Source organism: Rousettus aegyptiacus, unplaced genomic scaffold, assembly GCF_014176215.1.
Source record: "Rousettus aegyptiacus isolate mRouAeg1 unplaced genomic scaffold, mRouAeg1.p scaffold_m13_p_2, whole genome shotgun sequence".
In the NCBI taxonomy this organism is placed as follows: Eukaryota; Metazoa; Chordata; class Mammalia; order Chiroptera; family Pteropodidae; genus Rousettus; species Rousettus aegyptiacus.
The window spans coordinates 52,538,653-52,556,144 of record NW_023416295.1 but is presented as its reverse complement, the minus strand read 5'-3'; the positions used below and the strand labels follow the sequence as shown (position 1 = coordinate 52,556,144).

Genomic DNA, 17,492 nt, shown 5'->3' with positions numbered 1-17,492 from the left:
TAAAACCAAGCTATAGGTTACTGGGATCCACAGAAGCCTAAAGACCCATCTCTGAGTTCAGTGCTTGCTTATCTTTCTCTATAAGCCCTAGGGAATTTCCTTTGTTTTCTTGTAAGCCCAACTGTACATTAAAATGGCCTCTTAACAATATTTATTTTACTGTTTTTAGATATTTTGATAGGAAGGTTTTAGGATAGTTTTCTCATTACATAATAGAAATATATACTTGTTTAAAAAACCCCAAAGTTATCACACTACCAGTGTACTCATGAATTATCAAAAGTGAAGACTATCTACATGATTAAGGTTCTGAAATAAAACTTACATTTTTATCCATGCAACATATTTATAATCAGGGACAGCTAAATAAAACTATTCTTCTACTGACAGAATTAATGAAATGAAGTTTTTGTTTTTACTTCAGTAGCTTCTGCTAGGAAATAGACATTACTCATAAACCACAGTTACAAGGTATACAGTATTTCCAAGATATTTGTATATTTTTAATTATATAGGTGGATTATCTAAATTAGATGCTAATAAATTTGAGTATCATCTCATAAGGTCTGAAAAAAATTACTGGTATTTTTTTGTGATATTTAAATGTTTTTATGTGTTCCTACAAGAACCAGTTCTATAAGCAATGTATCTGAAGACCAATAGTCACTTATGCTCTGCCAGTCATTGCTGATAAAGGAAAGAAGGATAAAAAAATTAATGAGATATATTCCATACCTTGGATGTACTACACTCTGTTAGAACAGATAAATGCAAAGGAGGTAATATAGCACAGTATAATACACACCGTCTTGATGCATATTAGGAATCTTGAGGAAAAATGATATACTTTGCTTGGGAAAATCTGCGGAAGCTTCCTAAAAGATAATGATATTTGAGCCACTTCTTGAAAGATGAGCATTGATTTATCAGAAGGAAAAAAGAGGGAAGGCCTTCAGTCAAAAGAGAGTAGCACATGCCAATGCAGGAGAGTTATTAATACAGTGTGTAATTGAGGATTATGTGATTCCATGAGAGAGGGGTCATGACTTGTGGAGTGGTGGCCAATGATAGATGATAGTAGTGGGGTACGTGAGAGGCAGATTATCTAGCATTTTTTTTTAACTCTATAATAAAAAGAGGAAATTGATTCTCTCAGCAGTGGGGTGCTGTCAGGTTTAGGTTTTAGGTATGTACTTCAGTTTGTCAACTGGCAGAATTACAGAGTATAGAAAGAGATTCTGGAGAGAAGAGGCAGGGAGAAATACTGCCACCAAAAGGACCTTTAGGAGTAACAGCAAATGTTTGAATGCATCAAATTATTAATTCTTTTCTTTGTGAAAAAGAATAAACATTTTAGATATGACTATAAGAAAGTGATGTGCATCTTTTATTTTTTGATAAAAATAGTACTCTAGGGACTACAAAAACATAAGCCCAACTTCTTCAAATTTTGTGGCAAATGTTAATTAATAACCAAGAAAATTGGTTAGAGACAATTTTACAAATGACTAATGACTTCTTTGTTTTAATCTCTTCTGTTATATATCAGACATTGTTATTTAGAAATCTGTAAGATCACAAAGAAGAAACAGTCAATCTTTCATTATTGAAAGCATCCTTTAACTTCGTGGTATAAAATCTTTGGGAATAAGAAGACTTTTAATGGGGCTAAAGTCAAGGCCAAATGTTGTGTTTCTGTCTGTTTAAAGTTATCTCGGTAATGTTTTTAAAAGTATATTGACTCTTCTGGCTATTTTGGAAGATGATTATTTTGATATAATGCATATCAATTGATTGCTTGGATAATGCCTACATAATAGGATTCATAAAAAGGCTAAGGATTTTTGCAAAGTAATACGTGACTTCTTTGTGGTGTTGCCAAGATCTGAAAATTAACTTGAACAGAAAAAAGCCAATGAATTCCAATTAATTCACCTTATATCATTAATGTTGGGGAAATATGAAATGAATATTTAGATCCAATTCATCTTCAAAAAATATGTGTTACAACTGGAGTAAAAATGTTTGGTTTTGACCTGATATAAATTTAAGGAACCCTAAGAAAAAGTTAACATAAATACTTAATCACTGCATCATTAACACTTTACCTGTGAGTAGGAGTTTATAAAATGTATTTAATTAACAAAGTATATAATATTTATTAACTACCAAAAAATTTGGAGATGGTATCAATTACATTGAGAGGAGTTGAGATTAAAATACTTACAGCCAAGGTAATTAATTGGGATTGATAATCATTGTAGATGACTACTGTTCTTGTACCTGCATATTTGAACAGGTGGGTTTGATCCTTTGCACACACAAGTGTTCACAAAAACTGCTTTTAATACCCTTTATTCTGTAGTACTGCTTGGTGGATCATGCAATAGGTTGTTATAAGAATCATGTGAAATTCTGTGTATACAAATGTCAGATCAAGTACAAGTTTCATTAATTATGTATGTTTTAAACTTCTGGAAATAAAAAAGAGAAAAAAGAAAAAAAACAGAGGCTAATAAATTAAATACAAAAAAATGAAATATTTATTCTTTCGGCTTGATAATGACGTAGCTCACCATTCTTTTTAGTAATAGCAATTCCCTGCATGCAATTCATCAATACACTACAAGTAAAAAGTTTTGTAAAATGAATTAACATTAAATTTTTGGTTTGTGCAAAAAACAAAAAATTTCTATCATGTTAGGTAATTGCACAGCTTTGCCACTTTGCTCATGGCTAGAAAGGACAGAGCCCATGTCATGTCTCTAATAGCTTTAGTGCAGCAAGAATTAAAAAAATAAGACTAGTCTACATAAGCATACTACAAAAGTTGAGTAAAAAAAAAAAAAAGTTCATGAATAAAGGGTTATATTGAGGCAACCATAGTTGGTAGAAAATGGTCTAGGTTTGAGTGTTTGATCAATGTATCTCTTATTGGCATAGTAGAAAATATAACAAAGAAATTCACAAAACCCATTGTCTAGCTTTTATTTTAGGAAATTATCCATCGAAAAGTCTTATGGTTTCAAAAGTTTGGAGTTGTGATTAAAAATAAAAAGCAAAAGCATAAAATAAAATAAATTGCCATGTCATCAACCTGAAAATAATTTTCTTATGTACAAAATGCAACAAATAAAATTGATCATATTTTTACATTATTTATATTTAAACAAGTTTTGGACATATTTTTAGCAAAATATGAAGTATAGGTTTTGACAATAGGCTGTATGCAGTGTATTTCTTTGAAATCTAGAGAGACGCCATACAACACTCAAGTCAAATTAAAAATGCAAAAGTAAAAGTGCTTTTAAATAACTGCAAGCTATTCTGCTTGACATACTAGACAGAGAGCTGGTTGAATTCACTCTACCACCAACATGTGACTCCTAACCAAGACTTATGAAGAATGGATTGAGTAAAATAGAGCAGCATAGGCAGTATTAACATGCATTAGTGATAGTCTTCAAACTATTAATGTTTAATGAATGGTACAGGATACATCCCTGTTGGAAGCTCGCAAAAGACACATACACTGTGGTACATATTTGATTTAATAGAAGTTGTTTATCAGGCTGTATATATACTTATATATATATATATATATATTTGCCCAAACATGCACCACAGGATAAAATAACTATTTACATAACGGAGGGTGTTTAATTGACATAAAATATTAGCTTTGCTAAGAGTAGAAGATGGCAAAGCAATACTGCAGCAGAAAGTGGAACAACTATTCTAAAGCGATACTTTAGATATACTTTTCTAGAACAGATTTATTAGATTACTTTTTTTTTGGAAAGCATTTAACCAAAATTAAATATAGAACTCTGGAACTTGGAATAAAATTTGCACTTGCTGAAACAGAATACTTTGCATAAAAATAATCTTTTAAAAATTAGAGGAGACTTTACAGGCACATAACTGTTCAGATATAAACAAACATAACAGACTAAAACACTTTCAAAATTAAAGTCAGCTAGAAAATGGAAGTACCTGAAATTGTTGACATTAGAATTTTGTTTCTGGTTTTGAGCAAGATTCTACTTCTTTGATAAAACGTTTTTGTTTAATTATTTGAGAAACTTTTGGAGTAGGAACGCAGTGTTCTTATAAACTTTTTTCTCAACTTAAACCTCATTTACAAAAATAGTGGCATAATATTATGAATAAACTATGAAATAAAGACCAGGGAAATTCACTAGAACAAATTTTGTAAAAATATGGCAGATACAGAAGTTAAAAATAGAGTGGGTGCAAGTACTGTACTAAGGGTGTTTGGTGTAGTTACAATGATCACTTTGCACAGCTATCCCTACAGTCTAGGTAGTCGTTGAGTTTCTCCTCAGCAGTGTCAGCTGGTAATGAAAACAGCAACCTTTGTCAGTGTTGATACCCTGACTCACAGAGTTGTAGTGACAGAGAGGTCACTGTCTTGAAATAGGCACTGACCATGAGTATTTGTTAAAACAGTCAGTTTGGCATAGACCTCTGGGAGTCAGTTGACACACAGACTTTACCTTCGTAGGCTGTAAACAATTAATCACAAAGATAATTCTTTGTTTCTTTTTACTTTTGATTTTCCCTGCCCTCTTTCCCTTTGCTTTCTTTTTCTGGTTTGTCTTTCTCAAACTTTTCTTTGTCTGGCTTTGTTACACTATCGTAGGAAGGAGGTGATGTGGTAGAGGAACTTCCATCTGTTTTTTCTGGGGTGGAGTTCCCATTTAATTTGTCAATAATCATATCTTCTTTTATAGGTAAGTCAACCCTCCCTTTGATTGCCTCTTTACTGTATTTACTTGAAACATTTTTTAACCTTTGCTTTAACAGATAACATCTGAAATTACGCTGAATAATAGCAGCAGACACCTCCTCTTGTTTGCGTTTCAAAGTGGTTGTGATGGGCTCATAGGAGACTTTGGAGGGGTTCGATGCCATGAACCGGTCTTCCATCTGTATTCGAAGGGCATCCATCTCTCCACTTTCACCCAAAACACGCTTTGTAAAGGCAAATAAAATATCAAGGCAGTGGATCCGGTCTCCACTGACCATGGGTAGATCCATGGCAATGAGCTGGACTTTGTTTGGTTTTGCTATGAGAAGAGGAGGGTCCAGGGCAGCTGCAAAATCAGAGAGCTTGGAGAACTCTATAAATTGGGTGGCATCGGGATCAAACTTCTCCCAAACCTCATAGAACATCTCAAAATCATCCTCACTCAGGGGCTCTGCACTTTCTTCAGTAGCAACACTGAAGTTCTCCAGGATGACAGCGATGTACATGTTCACCACAACCAGGAATGATATGATGATGTAACTGACAAAAAAGAAAATCCCAACAGATGGGTTCCCACAGTCTCCTTTAACTGAGCTTCCAGGGTGAATTGTGTCAGGGTCACAGTCGGGTGGTGCACTGTTGAGAATAGGTGCTAGCAATCCATCCCAGCCAGCAGAGGTGGTAATCTGGAACAGGCAGATCATGCTGTTGCCAAAGGTTTCAAAGTTGAACATGTCATCAATTCCAGCTTCCTTTTTAACATAGGCAAAGTTGGACATTCCAAAGATGGCATAGATGAACATGACCAAGAAGAGCAGGAGGCCGATGTTAAACAACGCGGGAAGGGACATCATCAGGGCAAAGAGCAGCGTGCGGATCCCCTTTGCCCCTTTGATCAGACGTAGGATTCGGCCAATCCTGGCAAGACGGATCACACGAAACAAGGTAGGGGACACAAAGTATTTTTCTATCAGCTCAGCCAGAAACATGCCTACAGAAAAAAAAAAGAAAAACAGATAAGCAGTGAATATCTTAGGCTTACATGAATGCTTTATCTTTGCAAGGTCTATGAAAACGACAAATTTGTTATAAGTATAAACCTTTGCTAAATATTTGGATTCACTCCCTAATTTAACAATTAAAGATTATAAAGTTTTATACAGTTAATTCTATTATGTCATAAACCAATAGGAATTTTTGCAAAATTCAATAAATCTCAGGGTGTGGTAATTTAAGATAATACATACCCAGCTCTAAATAGTTAGCCTCACGTATGAAATGTGCTAATTACAAACAAAGATTATTTCTGAACTCTCTGTATATATTATTTTCTTTTTTTGAATACCAACATTCTTCGGTTAGAGGAAAATGAACAAGAATGTTAAACTTTAGGTCTATACACATCATAATTCTCATATCTGATTTTCATGTTACATAGATGTCAGGCCTTGGGGGACTTTCCTACAGCTGCACCTCTCTGTAATTAAAACATTCTTACCTACGATGGAAAGAATTACCACCACAAAATCAAAGATGTTCCAGCCTATGGTGAAGTAGTAGTATCTGAGGGAGATAAGCTTTAGCACAAACTCTCCAGTAAACAGGACAATGAACACAAGGTTGATCCGGGACAAAACTAGAGTCATATATTTGCTCTGGTCATCAGTTTCAACCATCATGGTGACCATGTTCAAGCAGATGAGGATCATAATGCTGATATCAAAGACTTGTCTGGTTACAAAATCAAAGACCATTCCTTGGAATTTGTTCTAGAAAAAGAGAGGAGGTTCATATGCATATTTCATAAATACCAATCTAGTAAAATTGCAGACTAAATTCTTTCATATATGGCCATGAGATGTGTACCCTTCTTGCATTATCCCCAAAGAGCTCTGTGTATTCCATTTCTCTTCATGTTTAAAAAAGAAATAAATAAAGAAGTCATATGACGAGAACAAAACATAATTCGTTTATTGGGTTCCATGGGAAGATGAACTTGAATAAGGAAGGCATAAAGTGGTGGCAACTGGCTAATATGTGTGGGCTTTGTGTGATATTAATTACAATGATAATTTTTACAAAAAGTAATGACAGCTAATAATATTTAAAAAGTAGGTTAATATGAACGGACTTTTAGATGGATGAATACCCCAATTCATTTATCAATATTTTCGGACTCTGATTGATAATATCTTTTTTTCCATCTCTCCCCCCCCTCAAAATATGTCAGTCATTTTCTGTTTAATTCTACCTCTTCTAACAATAATATTTAAATGACTTTCAGTAAAGTAGGTTTATGTGCTTTTGTTTATTCTGTACCTCCTCCTCCTACCCCCTACCCAGCTCTAACTATTTTTAAAAATATGGTAAAGTAAAGTCATTTATAGGATTTATAAGAATTTGTCAAGTCCCAGTTCTAGCAATTATTATCTTTGCGACTTCAGACCTCAGTTTCCTTATTCCTTACTCATCTAAGAAGATAGAGGAGTTAGAGTACAGTTCTGTGTGTATAATATATCATTATTATGCCTTCTTATTATGAAGCTCTATAGAGTATGCATTCTGAATGTCTTAATTTTTTTTTTTTGTATATTTGGTGAAACAAACTACTTTGATGACACCTTTTTCCTTTCTAAAAAGTTTATTTTCTAGTCATAAGAATAAAGAGAACAAATAGCATAGAGGGATGCCATGGGTGTGGGATGGGATATCTGGAAACTCCATTTACTTAAAAGGACAAGAGGGTGCCATGTAACAAGATAGGGGAAGCAGGAATGAGGGGCGTTGCTGGCAGCAGTAGGTGGCAGCAAGAACATGAAGCCTGCTTTAGAAGCAGATATCAGGAACCTTGAGTTGGAGACTTTCAACTGACAAACTGTAAAGACCTTTGCGCCTTTTCATTTGAGTGTAGAAGTTGTGAATTGTGTTATACAATATGAACTTTACAGTTAGGGCATTTTATGTATTGGTGTTATCACCTAATGTGTTCTGATCCAGTGCATTGCTAAGTTTTATCATATGGAAATAAGGCTTTGGATTATTAAAGAGTTATTCTTACTGCTGGCCGAGGTATGGGTTTCTGAGGTTTCTTAGATCCAAGTTTCTTCATTGCATTGTAATATTTTTTCTGTTCCTCTGTCATAAAGATGTCTTGACCTCCAAAGTAAAGACATAGTATAAAACTGGTTACAATCTCAGCATGTGGTATAATAGCACTTTTACAAAATATTTCTGAGTCTTTCCTTTAATCCTCTCTCAGTTTTTAAATGAATATTATCTGGCTACATAAAGATTTATTCTGCTTTTCCCATTTATGTGAAACTCTGAGTACTTTTTAATATTATGTAAAACCCATAATCACATAAAACTCTGATTAGTACAGAATCTTAATTTCATTGTATTATGGTTAGAAGGAAGATCAGAGATTTCAAGTCTATTTTTATGAAAAAAAAGGTTTTCTTAGTCTCTTTCACTGTTGACAATTTAACTTTTTTGTTCAACAATTTTTGAGAACTTCCTGTGTGCCAGACAATGTATCTAGTATCAGAATTACATAGATATTTGACACAGTGTCTACATGAAAAAAAAAAAAAAAGAAGCACTACATTCACTGCAGAGATCACCATAAATTCCAAGACTCAGAAATGGTCTCTATATAGGAGTCTACCCTTCAGCTATACCTTAAAGAATGATTAAGGGTTTTGCTAAGCAAAGCATTCTATGGAGTGAAAATATCCTATGTAAAGTCATGGACTTACAAAAACATGACTTATTCAAAAAAGAGCAGAACATCTATGTAGCTGTGTGTGTAGCAAGTAATACTGTTGGTGGGTAGGTGGTGACTGAAGAGTAGGGAAGTAAATGTAGCAAATGTGGTGTGGGAGAAAACGAAGCTTGAAAACTGGGTGGAGATAATTCTTGAAAGGCTCTGTAAACAAGGATAAAGCACTGGAGGCCCACTGGATGTTTCGAAGCAGTGGTCACATTTTCGAGTCAGAAAGACACTACAGCAGACCTGGAAAGGAGCCACTGACTAGAGACTGGAATCCTCTGCAGCTGAATTGACCATATAGTGAACAGAAAGGGTACCAAAATGACCTAAGTATGTCATGACTAAGAGTATCTAGTTATTTGGATATATAACATAGAACCTCAGAATGGAGAAAGCCGAGAGCTGAGGATACTTATCTTCTTTTTCTGTTGGTTGAAGTTATCTATGATGACACCAATGAATAGATTCAGAGTGAAGAATGACCCAAAGATGATAAAGATGACAAAGTATAAATACATATACAGATTTTCTTCATATACAGGCTGAAGTTTAACCTAAGTAATATTGAAAATATTAAATATTTAAAAATACAATAAATACTTTAAGTTAATTTGGTAAATGTTGTTACTTAATATAGACTTATTTTTGCCTTGCCCTGAGAGCATGTTCTGCAAAACAATTTAATTCCAAATTAGTTTGATGTAGTACAATGAAAGTTCGTAATTTTTATGGTTGTTCTTACATCTGTTTTCCCATTGTGGCATACCTGTACATATTCTTTAGAGTAAATAGCAATGGTGTAAATAAGAAAAACATTTTGAGCCTATTATTAATCATATTATAATGTTTTGTTTTTTTTTTTTGCAATATTTTCAATTTGGGTTTGGGAATGCTGCCTCTTGGAGATATGGCTTTTATAAAATAACATATATTCTGAGGAAGTGTTTTTATTCCTATTTTAAAAATTTTAGAGTTGCTTGCTTTATCATGATATTTTTGGAAGCTGCTTCACAAACCTTGGTTTATCATACTCTCCAGGGATAGGGAAAGACAAATTACTTCCCAACTGAGCAACTTTCCCAATCTTAAGAGTCTAATTTACTGGACCAATCTTATGACTTCTGATTCATGCAGTTAGATATATATATATATATATATATATATATATATATATATATATATATTATATGGTAGACATATTAACTAAAATATTATCTGTATTGAAGTGTACATACAATTGTGAATGTTCTGTTTATATCTAATATACAATTCTTGGCCTTTTAGTTAAATTATTACAAATATTCACTATGGAAATCTACTAGCTATAAATAGATTTGAGTGATACTTACATCTCGTGAATCAACAGCTGCATACATAATGTCCATCCATCCTTTAAATGTGGCCTGTAAATAACATATATTTGATTTCTGCATAGAAACCTAATCTAAGAATTTGCATTTTACCATATAAACATCTGACAATGTTAGTACAAATAACTTTTGTACAATATTATGAAATTTTCTATGAAAAGACTGAAATGAATTAAATGGAAAATTAAAATTGAAATAGAACAAAATTTTATTTAGAGTCTGGAACTAATTTTATTTGTTTCTCTTGAAAGGTTTTCTACTTTTTTCTGCACTAAAATTTAACTCGATTCATAAAACTCTCATCTCAGTCTCAACTCACTTTCACACCAGAAAAGTAAGCTCTATGATTCCAGCCTATGGCATATTTAAACACAATTCAGTCATTTTCATTAATTAATTATTGATTAGTAGATATACTGTCAAGTCAAAATTATTAAAGACATTTTGAAATCCACTCCATAAAACGTGCATTTTCACACATAGTAAAACTATGCTCTTTAGATGTTGGTACAATTAATTAACTAGCTATTGATCCATACCTTTAATTCATTACTACAATATATAAATTGTTATTTTAATACATAAAATTGCTCCTTTGGCAATGATTGCTACAGAAAACTAAAAATGGTAATAGCAGAACAGAGCTCAATAATACAAGGAAAAACAACAAATATAAAATCATGTTAAACATACTAAAAGCTGGACACGGGAAAATATGTTATAAAATAACTACAAAACATCATCTTTACAGTCAGGTCAAGCTAATAGTATAGGAGTAATCATTAACTTTTTACTGTCAGATATTAATCATTCAAACAAGGAACATCAGAGAAAATGATCTTACTTGAACTATTTTAAAAACTGACACAGTAGCCACTTACCACTTGAAGCAATGCGAGATAGCCAGCACCAACATTATCAAAGTTTACTTTCACATTTTTCCACCGAGCTTGCTTGCCAAGAGCTTGACAGTCACTCAAATTGTTAACTTCACTAACTTCAAACATGTTACCCGTTGTTGTGTTAACACAGTGGTAGAACTTGCCAGCAAACAAATTCACACCCATGATGCTAAAGATCAGCCAAAAGATGAGACAAACCAACAGCACATTCATGATAGAGGGAATTGCTCCAACAAGAGCATTCACAACCACCTAGAAAAAGACATGAGGATAAAGCAGCTTACAAATCATTAAAATGGGAACCATTTCTTTCATTTATTTAATACTAAAATAGGTGTGAAAATGAGTTAAATAAAAATCTAGGTGGACATGCTGTTTCTTCTGTTATATTCTAGGACATATTTGATAAAGGAAAACAAATGGTGACACAACAGAAGAGCTAAAGGATTTAATTAAGAAAAGCAAAATGTCAAAGTGTGAAAAGAAATGAACAAAACCTAATATAGATGGAGTCGGAAAATGTATGCTGGGGAAAAAAGGAAAAAACAAAGATGCGTTAAATACCAATAGAAGAAATAATCATTTTAACTTTCAAGAGTGTTAATGAATGATTGATGATTTGAAAATATGGTCAAACAAATCTTTTATAAATAAAGTATTAGTAATGCATTAAATTTATATCCTCAGATCGAGTTAACTTTTCATAGCTATGAAGAATAAGATTAGGAATTTACAAGGTTCTTTTATCCCCTATTGGTAAATTTCAGTTTAAAAAAGTATTTTAAATTAAGAAATGAGATGGAATTTATTTCTGGACATGAAAGTACTGAATATACTCAATCCCCATTATTATTATTCCAAATTTCTTAAATGTTCATTTCGGGACACATGTTACCTCACCAGGCTGACCTATTTCATGAAGGAGAAATTCAGTCACCCTTCCTCTACATAATTCAGAAAATATTAAATTATACTTTGAAATTTCTAGAGAGGTCAACAGCATCTTTTTCTTATCTAATTTAATTTGGTTTATATAGGACTATTTTGTCAAGCATTTATAGTAAATGAGACTATTGTTTAATTTTAAAATATTATAAGTATTATTTTAAAAATCAGCACCAAAGATTTTTAAATTGACTTCAAAATCTGAAATCCAAAATTGTAAAAATTTCATTGCTACTTGAATTTTATTTCTTTTAGAAATTAAGTCAAATATGTCATAATTAAACCAGGTTTTTTTGCTACTAAAATTTGTGTAAAATGACCTCCACAAATTCACTTGTCATCAAATAAATGAATGATACATTTTACCTATGTATAGCTGGAATGTTAATTCTCCCATATGGTTGAATTAAAAATGGCAATCTTTTTCAGATTAGAGGAAATTTATAGTTTTTTAATTTCATTTAATTGCTATCTTTCCTTGAAAATGAATTCTTAGTATGAATTCATACAACCAGGTGAAGGCTTAAGTAATGTCAATAATGATAAAAGATTTGTGTGAAAAGATCCTGAAATTGTGTAATAATTTTTATAAATTTTGTCTTGTCTTGTGATTTTCTTTATCAAGTAGTAAAGAAATAAAATTATAATGTAAAACCAAGTATTTCTTTGCTTACAGTGCTTCTGAAAATGGGGGAGAGTGGTTTTTTCTCCCTGGTGAGTGAATCTCAACGTCAAGACCTAAGTGTTTTATTGCTCAAACAAACTACTTCCTAACATAAAATCCCTGTGACCTAGAAGAAATTCAGTATCCATGTACATTTGCAAACTGTATTAAAGAAAGTTGGCTGTTGTGCTAAATAGTATTTTGAGGGGTGTGGCAAGTGGGTATGTATGTAAGTTTGTACTTTATGTTTAGATGCATAAAATATACACTAAGGAAGAGAGGTGGAGGGGAAAATATAAGTGCTATAGAAAAAGTGAACCTCATTCAGAACATTCACTTAAAAGAGAGATCAATGAAACAAACAACAGGGCTGCCTGCAATACTTAATCATCTCAACCCCTTACTTTTTTTTGCTTAGGATGGATAAATTTTGTCAGAGGCTACTATTTAGTGTTGTTTTCTTGGGCAACAACTATTTTTATTACTGATATTAATCGAAGAAGTAAAAGCACACAAAATCCATTTTACTTTTCATCTGATACCAGTAAGTTTTGAGGAATAAAGCTACCTATTGAGAAGTAAAAACCTCTCCTAGAAAGAAAATTAGTAGTAAGCGGACATTTCAAAGTGTATAAACAATGGGAGAGAAATAAATGACAGTACACAGTTTTGGAATATTGTGGAAACATCCTTAAACTGTCATCAGAAGACCTCGGTTCTAGTCCTAGTTCTGCCACAATTTTTGAGTACCTTTTTCACTTTTAGGAGGCTAGGCTTAATGATGTCTAAGATTCCTGCTCTGAAATTCTGTAATTCTGTTAAATAACTTTCAAAGGGTATGGCATTCCTCTGTATCTATATTATTACCTACATTTAATTTTGACATGAATCATCAGAGAGGCTTTAGTGTTCTTACCCTCATGCCTTCAAACCGGGATAAAGCTCTTAGAGGTCTTAAAGCTCGTAGTGTCCGGAGGGATTTGATGGCACCAAGTTCTGAGTAGCCAAGAGCATTGGCTACCAAGCTAACCAAAGAAACCTACAAAAGGAAAAATTATTAATCAGTCCACCAAGAAATAAACTTCTAACTAAAGGCATAAGATGTGGTGTCTGTCCTTTAGTGACACCATATAAAACTTAAGACATATTTTGGCAGCCTTCATTTTTCACACAGCCTTCATTTTATATTGCCAGCCTCATCTCGTGCTATTGCTTTTCTTACCAGTGAAACTGAGTCAGTCCTTGACCATTTTTATAAACATTGTAAACCCCTCCAGTTACATATTTCACCTATGGAGCCCTTTTTAACCTGTGCATATATACTACTGCTGTTTCAGGATTTGGTTCAAAAGCTATATCCCCCATATATCTTTACTTAATAGCATTGATTAGAAATCATGTTTCTCTCCTGATTTTGTGTAGTATCTTGGTTATGTATATGAGAGGCATTTACTAGGTAATAGAGTCAAATTGGATAGATATCTTCTCTTTTCTTCTAGGTCACATAAACTTTTTATGGGCAGAGATGAAACAGTCTTCTCTTAACATAGCCAATACTGTCTGGTTGAATACTAAATATGTGTTGCACAAATAAACAAGGGGAACATTTAATCAGACCATATCATAGTTTCATAATAATGAAGAAATTTTTACCTAAACTATTGAACTAATGATTTAGAATATAGTACCTCACATTCAGAGTGGTAATACATCTTTCTAATATTTACACATTTGTTAAATTTTACCTAAATATATGAAAAATTAAAGAAGACATTTCTTTTTTTTGGTGGAAGAGATTATATTGGCTTTGATTTTCTTTCAACAGAACATTTATTGATTATTTACTATGTGCTAGGCTCTGTTCTAAGTGTTCTATCAGTATAAATCTCAAAAATTAAGTATTGTTTTGACTTCTCACTGGTGAAGAAGTTGAGTGGCTCCACTCTCTACACCCCCCAAAGAAAGATGTCCTGTATTAAGAAGTGGGACTGGGGCTTCAACCCAAGTGATCTAACTTCAAAACCATATCTTAACCTTTTACATTCATTACTAAAAATTTGTGCCTCATCTGAACCATAAAATACAGAAATGATGAGTAATTATCTTCTCAATTCTTGCAATGATTGTACCTAACTAGTTCTTTCCTTGATGTATAGGAAAAAGATTATATGTATTGGCTGGCTTAAGAACATTAGCACTTAATTTCTTATGAAAAGGACTATTGAAAATGATCTAAAAGAACTCCCCCAACAATCTTTTGAGGTCAGATGAAAACAATGATCTGCCGAAGAACACATGATATAAAACCAGAATCAAGGCTTTAAAGGCAAATGGGGCCACTGTCTCCTCATTGTTTAATTTAGGATACATCTCACAGAATTGAACAGAAAAATAAATGACTTGAAGTTAAACTTGACTAGTGGCAGGATAATTTATTGAGCTATTCATTTCTGTCTAGTGTTTGCTGCTACAGAAGACTGGAAAGATGGGAAAGGTTATTAGAGAACACACAGACTTCTATATTCTGGGCTTTTTTGCCTTACGAGGCATTAACAGCTACTTTACATTTCTGGAGGTGCTTCTGAAGACTTCCTTCATCCTCCCAAGTTCTTTGTTTAAAGGTAAATGGCCGTAAATTTCTCAAGGCCCTAAAAGTAAGGAAGCTTATGGTTTAAAAGAGGAAAAGAAAAAAAGGTAATGGCCAGAACCAGAAGTACTGGAAAGATAGGAAATTGTGGTAGGTTCGAAGGCTGGGAGGCACCACTTGCATATAACAACCCCACATGGGCTGGCTCTGTGTGTTGCTAGAGAATCAGTAGTATTAGTGACTTACCACTCCTCCCTGCCCTTTTTAATGGACCTCATGTCATTTTATGTAGCACAAAACTCATTTTATTAAGTTGACTATTGTGAAAAACAATATACTTTAAAGGTGATTCTGAAATAAATAATTTTAAAGATTGGCAATATACTTAAAATTTGAAAATAATGTCCTGTATCGGTAGGGTGCTTTATGGCTTACAATGATCTTTTTCACTCATTATCCCTGTCTCAGAGTTGTCAAATGACTAGTCCAAGAAAAAGTAGCAAGGAGCAAGCTCATAACTGGAATTTAGGTCCTCAGTTTTCAAGTCCAGTGTTTTCACCTCAGCAACTTTGTTCCCAGCTTTTAATACACAGTGTTTTAATATTCATCTCTTTTGTGCCAAACACAAAAGGCACTCTTGCTAATATGTATAAACCGTATCAGAAACTCTGTACCAAAAACTGAATTTTTAGTACAAATTAACATGATTCTAAGTACCTCACTATACAGCAAATACTATATGAAACCGTCTGTGCTAGATGTTTCAAGGGTGGTTTAGTTGTCATCCGCATTTTTAAACAGTCCTATGGCAGCTGAGACAGAGAAGGAAAATAATAATGCAGGAAGGGTTGATTGTTCTGAAGAAGACCTTGGAAGTCTCATGATCGGTTAATGAACCAAGCGATATGAATTTATTTCCCTTAAAAATAGCTAGAGGTGATTTTTAAAGTGTAATATAAAGCTAAAACATTAAAACCATGTGATAACCTCCATATAATCAGATAATATATTTTGATCCAAAAGCTTGTATAATTTTTGATGGCAAAATCTAGAAGCATTCTCATTCAAACCAGAAATAAAAGAATATGCCCACCACCAATATTATTATTTAACACTTTCTGAAAGAAGAAATAAGAGCTATAAGAATTAGAAAAATAGAAGTCATTATTTGCAGATATGTTATTGCTGACCTCAAAAAAAAACAAGAATGAAGTGAAAACTATTATAAATAATATTATAATTATCTTAAGTATTAATATACTTTTGTCATTTTTTTTTACAATTGTGTGTCTTTTGATACTACGCAAACTTTAAAATATTAACAGAAAAAAAGAATGGGATAATCTAAAATAATGTTGTTTTAAGAAGAAGAGCAGAGGACAAAGTCCACCTGATATTAAAAGCAATTATAAATCAGCAGTAATTAAAGCCGTGATATTAGTAGACAAAGAAATAAATGAAATAAATCTATATTGGACCCAAGACATTCTGAGCACATAGATAAGATTAGCCTTTTAAATGAGAAGTAAAAAGAACAACTTAAGTGAGAGAAATCATTGTGAAGAAAATAATGGAGCCTCACCTCATTTCTTACACTAAAATAAGTTCCAGATTGATCAAAAATTAAAACATCAAAATGGATGAAGAAATGAAACTCAAACTATAAAAGTAGGAAAACATGAGAAAGTATTTTGATAATACAAATAATATTGAAAGGAAATGGTCTTCATAAGCATGAGAAAAACCAGGAAGAAAAAAAAAGACTGATAAAATTGATTAAATGAATATGAAAAATTTCTACATGACAAAAAAAGAAAAAACAGAGACAACAACACTAATAGGAAAAGTAGTCATACCACCTGACAAAATAGTAAATTTCTTTAATCTGAAAAGTACTCCTGCAAATCAGTGACAAAAAGATTATTAACCAAATAGTATAACATACAGATTTTCTCCAGACTTCCATTTTAATCTGTTTGAACAACACACAAACTCACTATTTAAATTCAACTAGAAGGAAAGCAAAGGAGTACAAACATAGAATGTGAGAAGAGACAACAAAGTGGAGGCTTAAAAAATAATTTGGACTATGGAGAGCACAGGACTGATCACTTTCTCAGCAGAGCAGAAGCAGCAGAAAGTCAAACCTTTGCAGTGAATTCTTAAAACACTCTGGACCTGGAGTCATTAGGTTCTTTTAAACAGGGGTAGCAGATGGCACTGAAAACAGAACTGATTGAAATTTTCTATACAGGAAAGGTGAGCACTCTTGATTCCCTTCATCTACCTCTCTCCAGCCCTGCAGGAGAGCAGAATTGAGTAGGACACCTTCACAGTTTATGGAGTAAAATCTATATCTGCTACAGAAGTCAGAACATAGAAACAATAATCCACGTTGCGAGACTTATAAAACCATAAAAGCCTCTTCAATATATCATGCATTTGAGGGTTTTCCATTAACAGTACCATAGGGTTTAA

The 17,492-nt window shown here is 32.9% G+C and overlaps 1 protein-coding gene across 9 annotated transcripts in view; it reads right to left on the bottom strand.

Moving 5' to 3' along the window:
• Window positions 1–1,932: 1,932 nt before the first annotated feature.
• Window positions 1,933–17,492, bottom strand: part of SCN3A (sodium voltage-gated channel alpha subunit 3) — a 104,328-nt gene continuing 88,768 nt past the window's right edge. For all 9 annotated transcript variants that reach the window (XM_016152462.2, XM_016152468.2, XM_016152460.2 and 6 more), the window contains 7 exons: window positions 13,344–13,466; window positions 10,798–11,070; window positions 9,896–9,949; window positions 8,963–9,100; window positions 7,833–7,937; window positions 6,273–6,543; window positions 1,933–5,765 (listed from right to left, as the gene is read on the bottom strand). In XM_016152462.2, coding sequence (XP_016007948.2) covers window positions 4,570–5,765; window positions 6,273–6,543; window positions 7,833–7,937; window positions 8,963–9,100; window positions 9,896–9,949; window positions 10,798–11,070; window positions 13,344–13,466 — 2,160 coding nt within the window. In that variant the 3' untranslated portion in view covers window positions 1,933–4,569. The remainder of the gene's footprint in view (window positions 5,766–6,272; window positions 6,544–7,832; window positions 7,938–8,962; window positions 9,101–9,895; window positions 9,950–10,797; window positions 11,071–13,343; window positions 13,467–17,492) is intronic.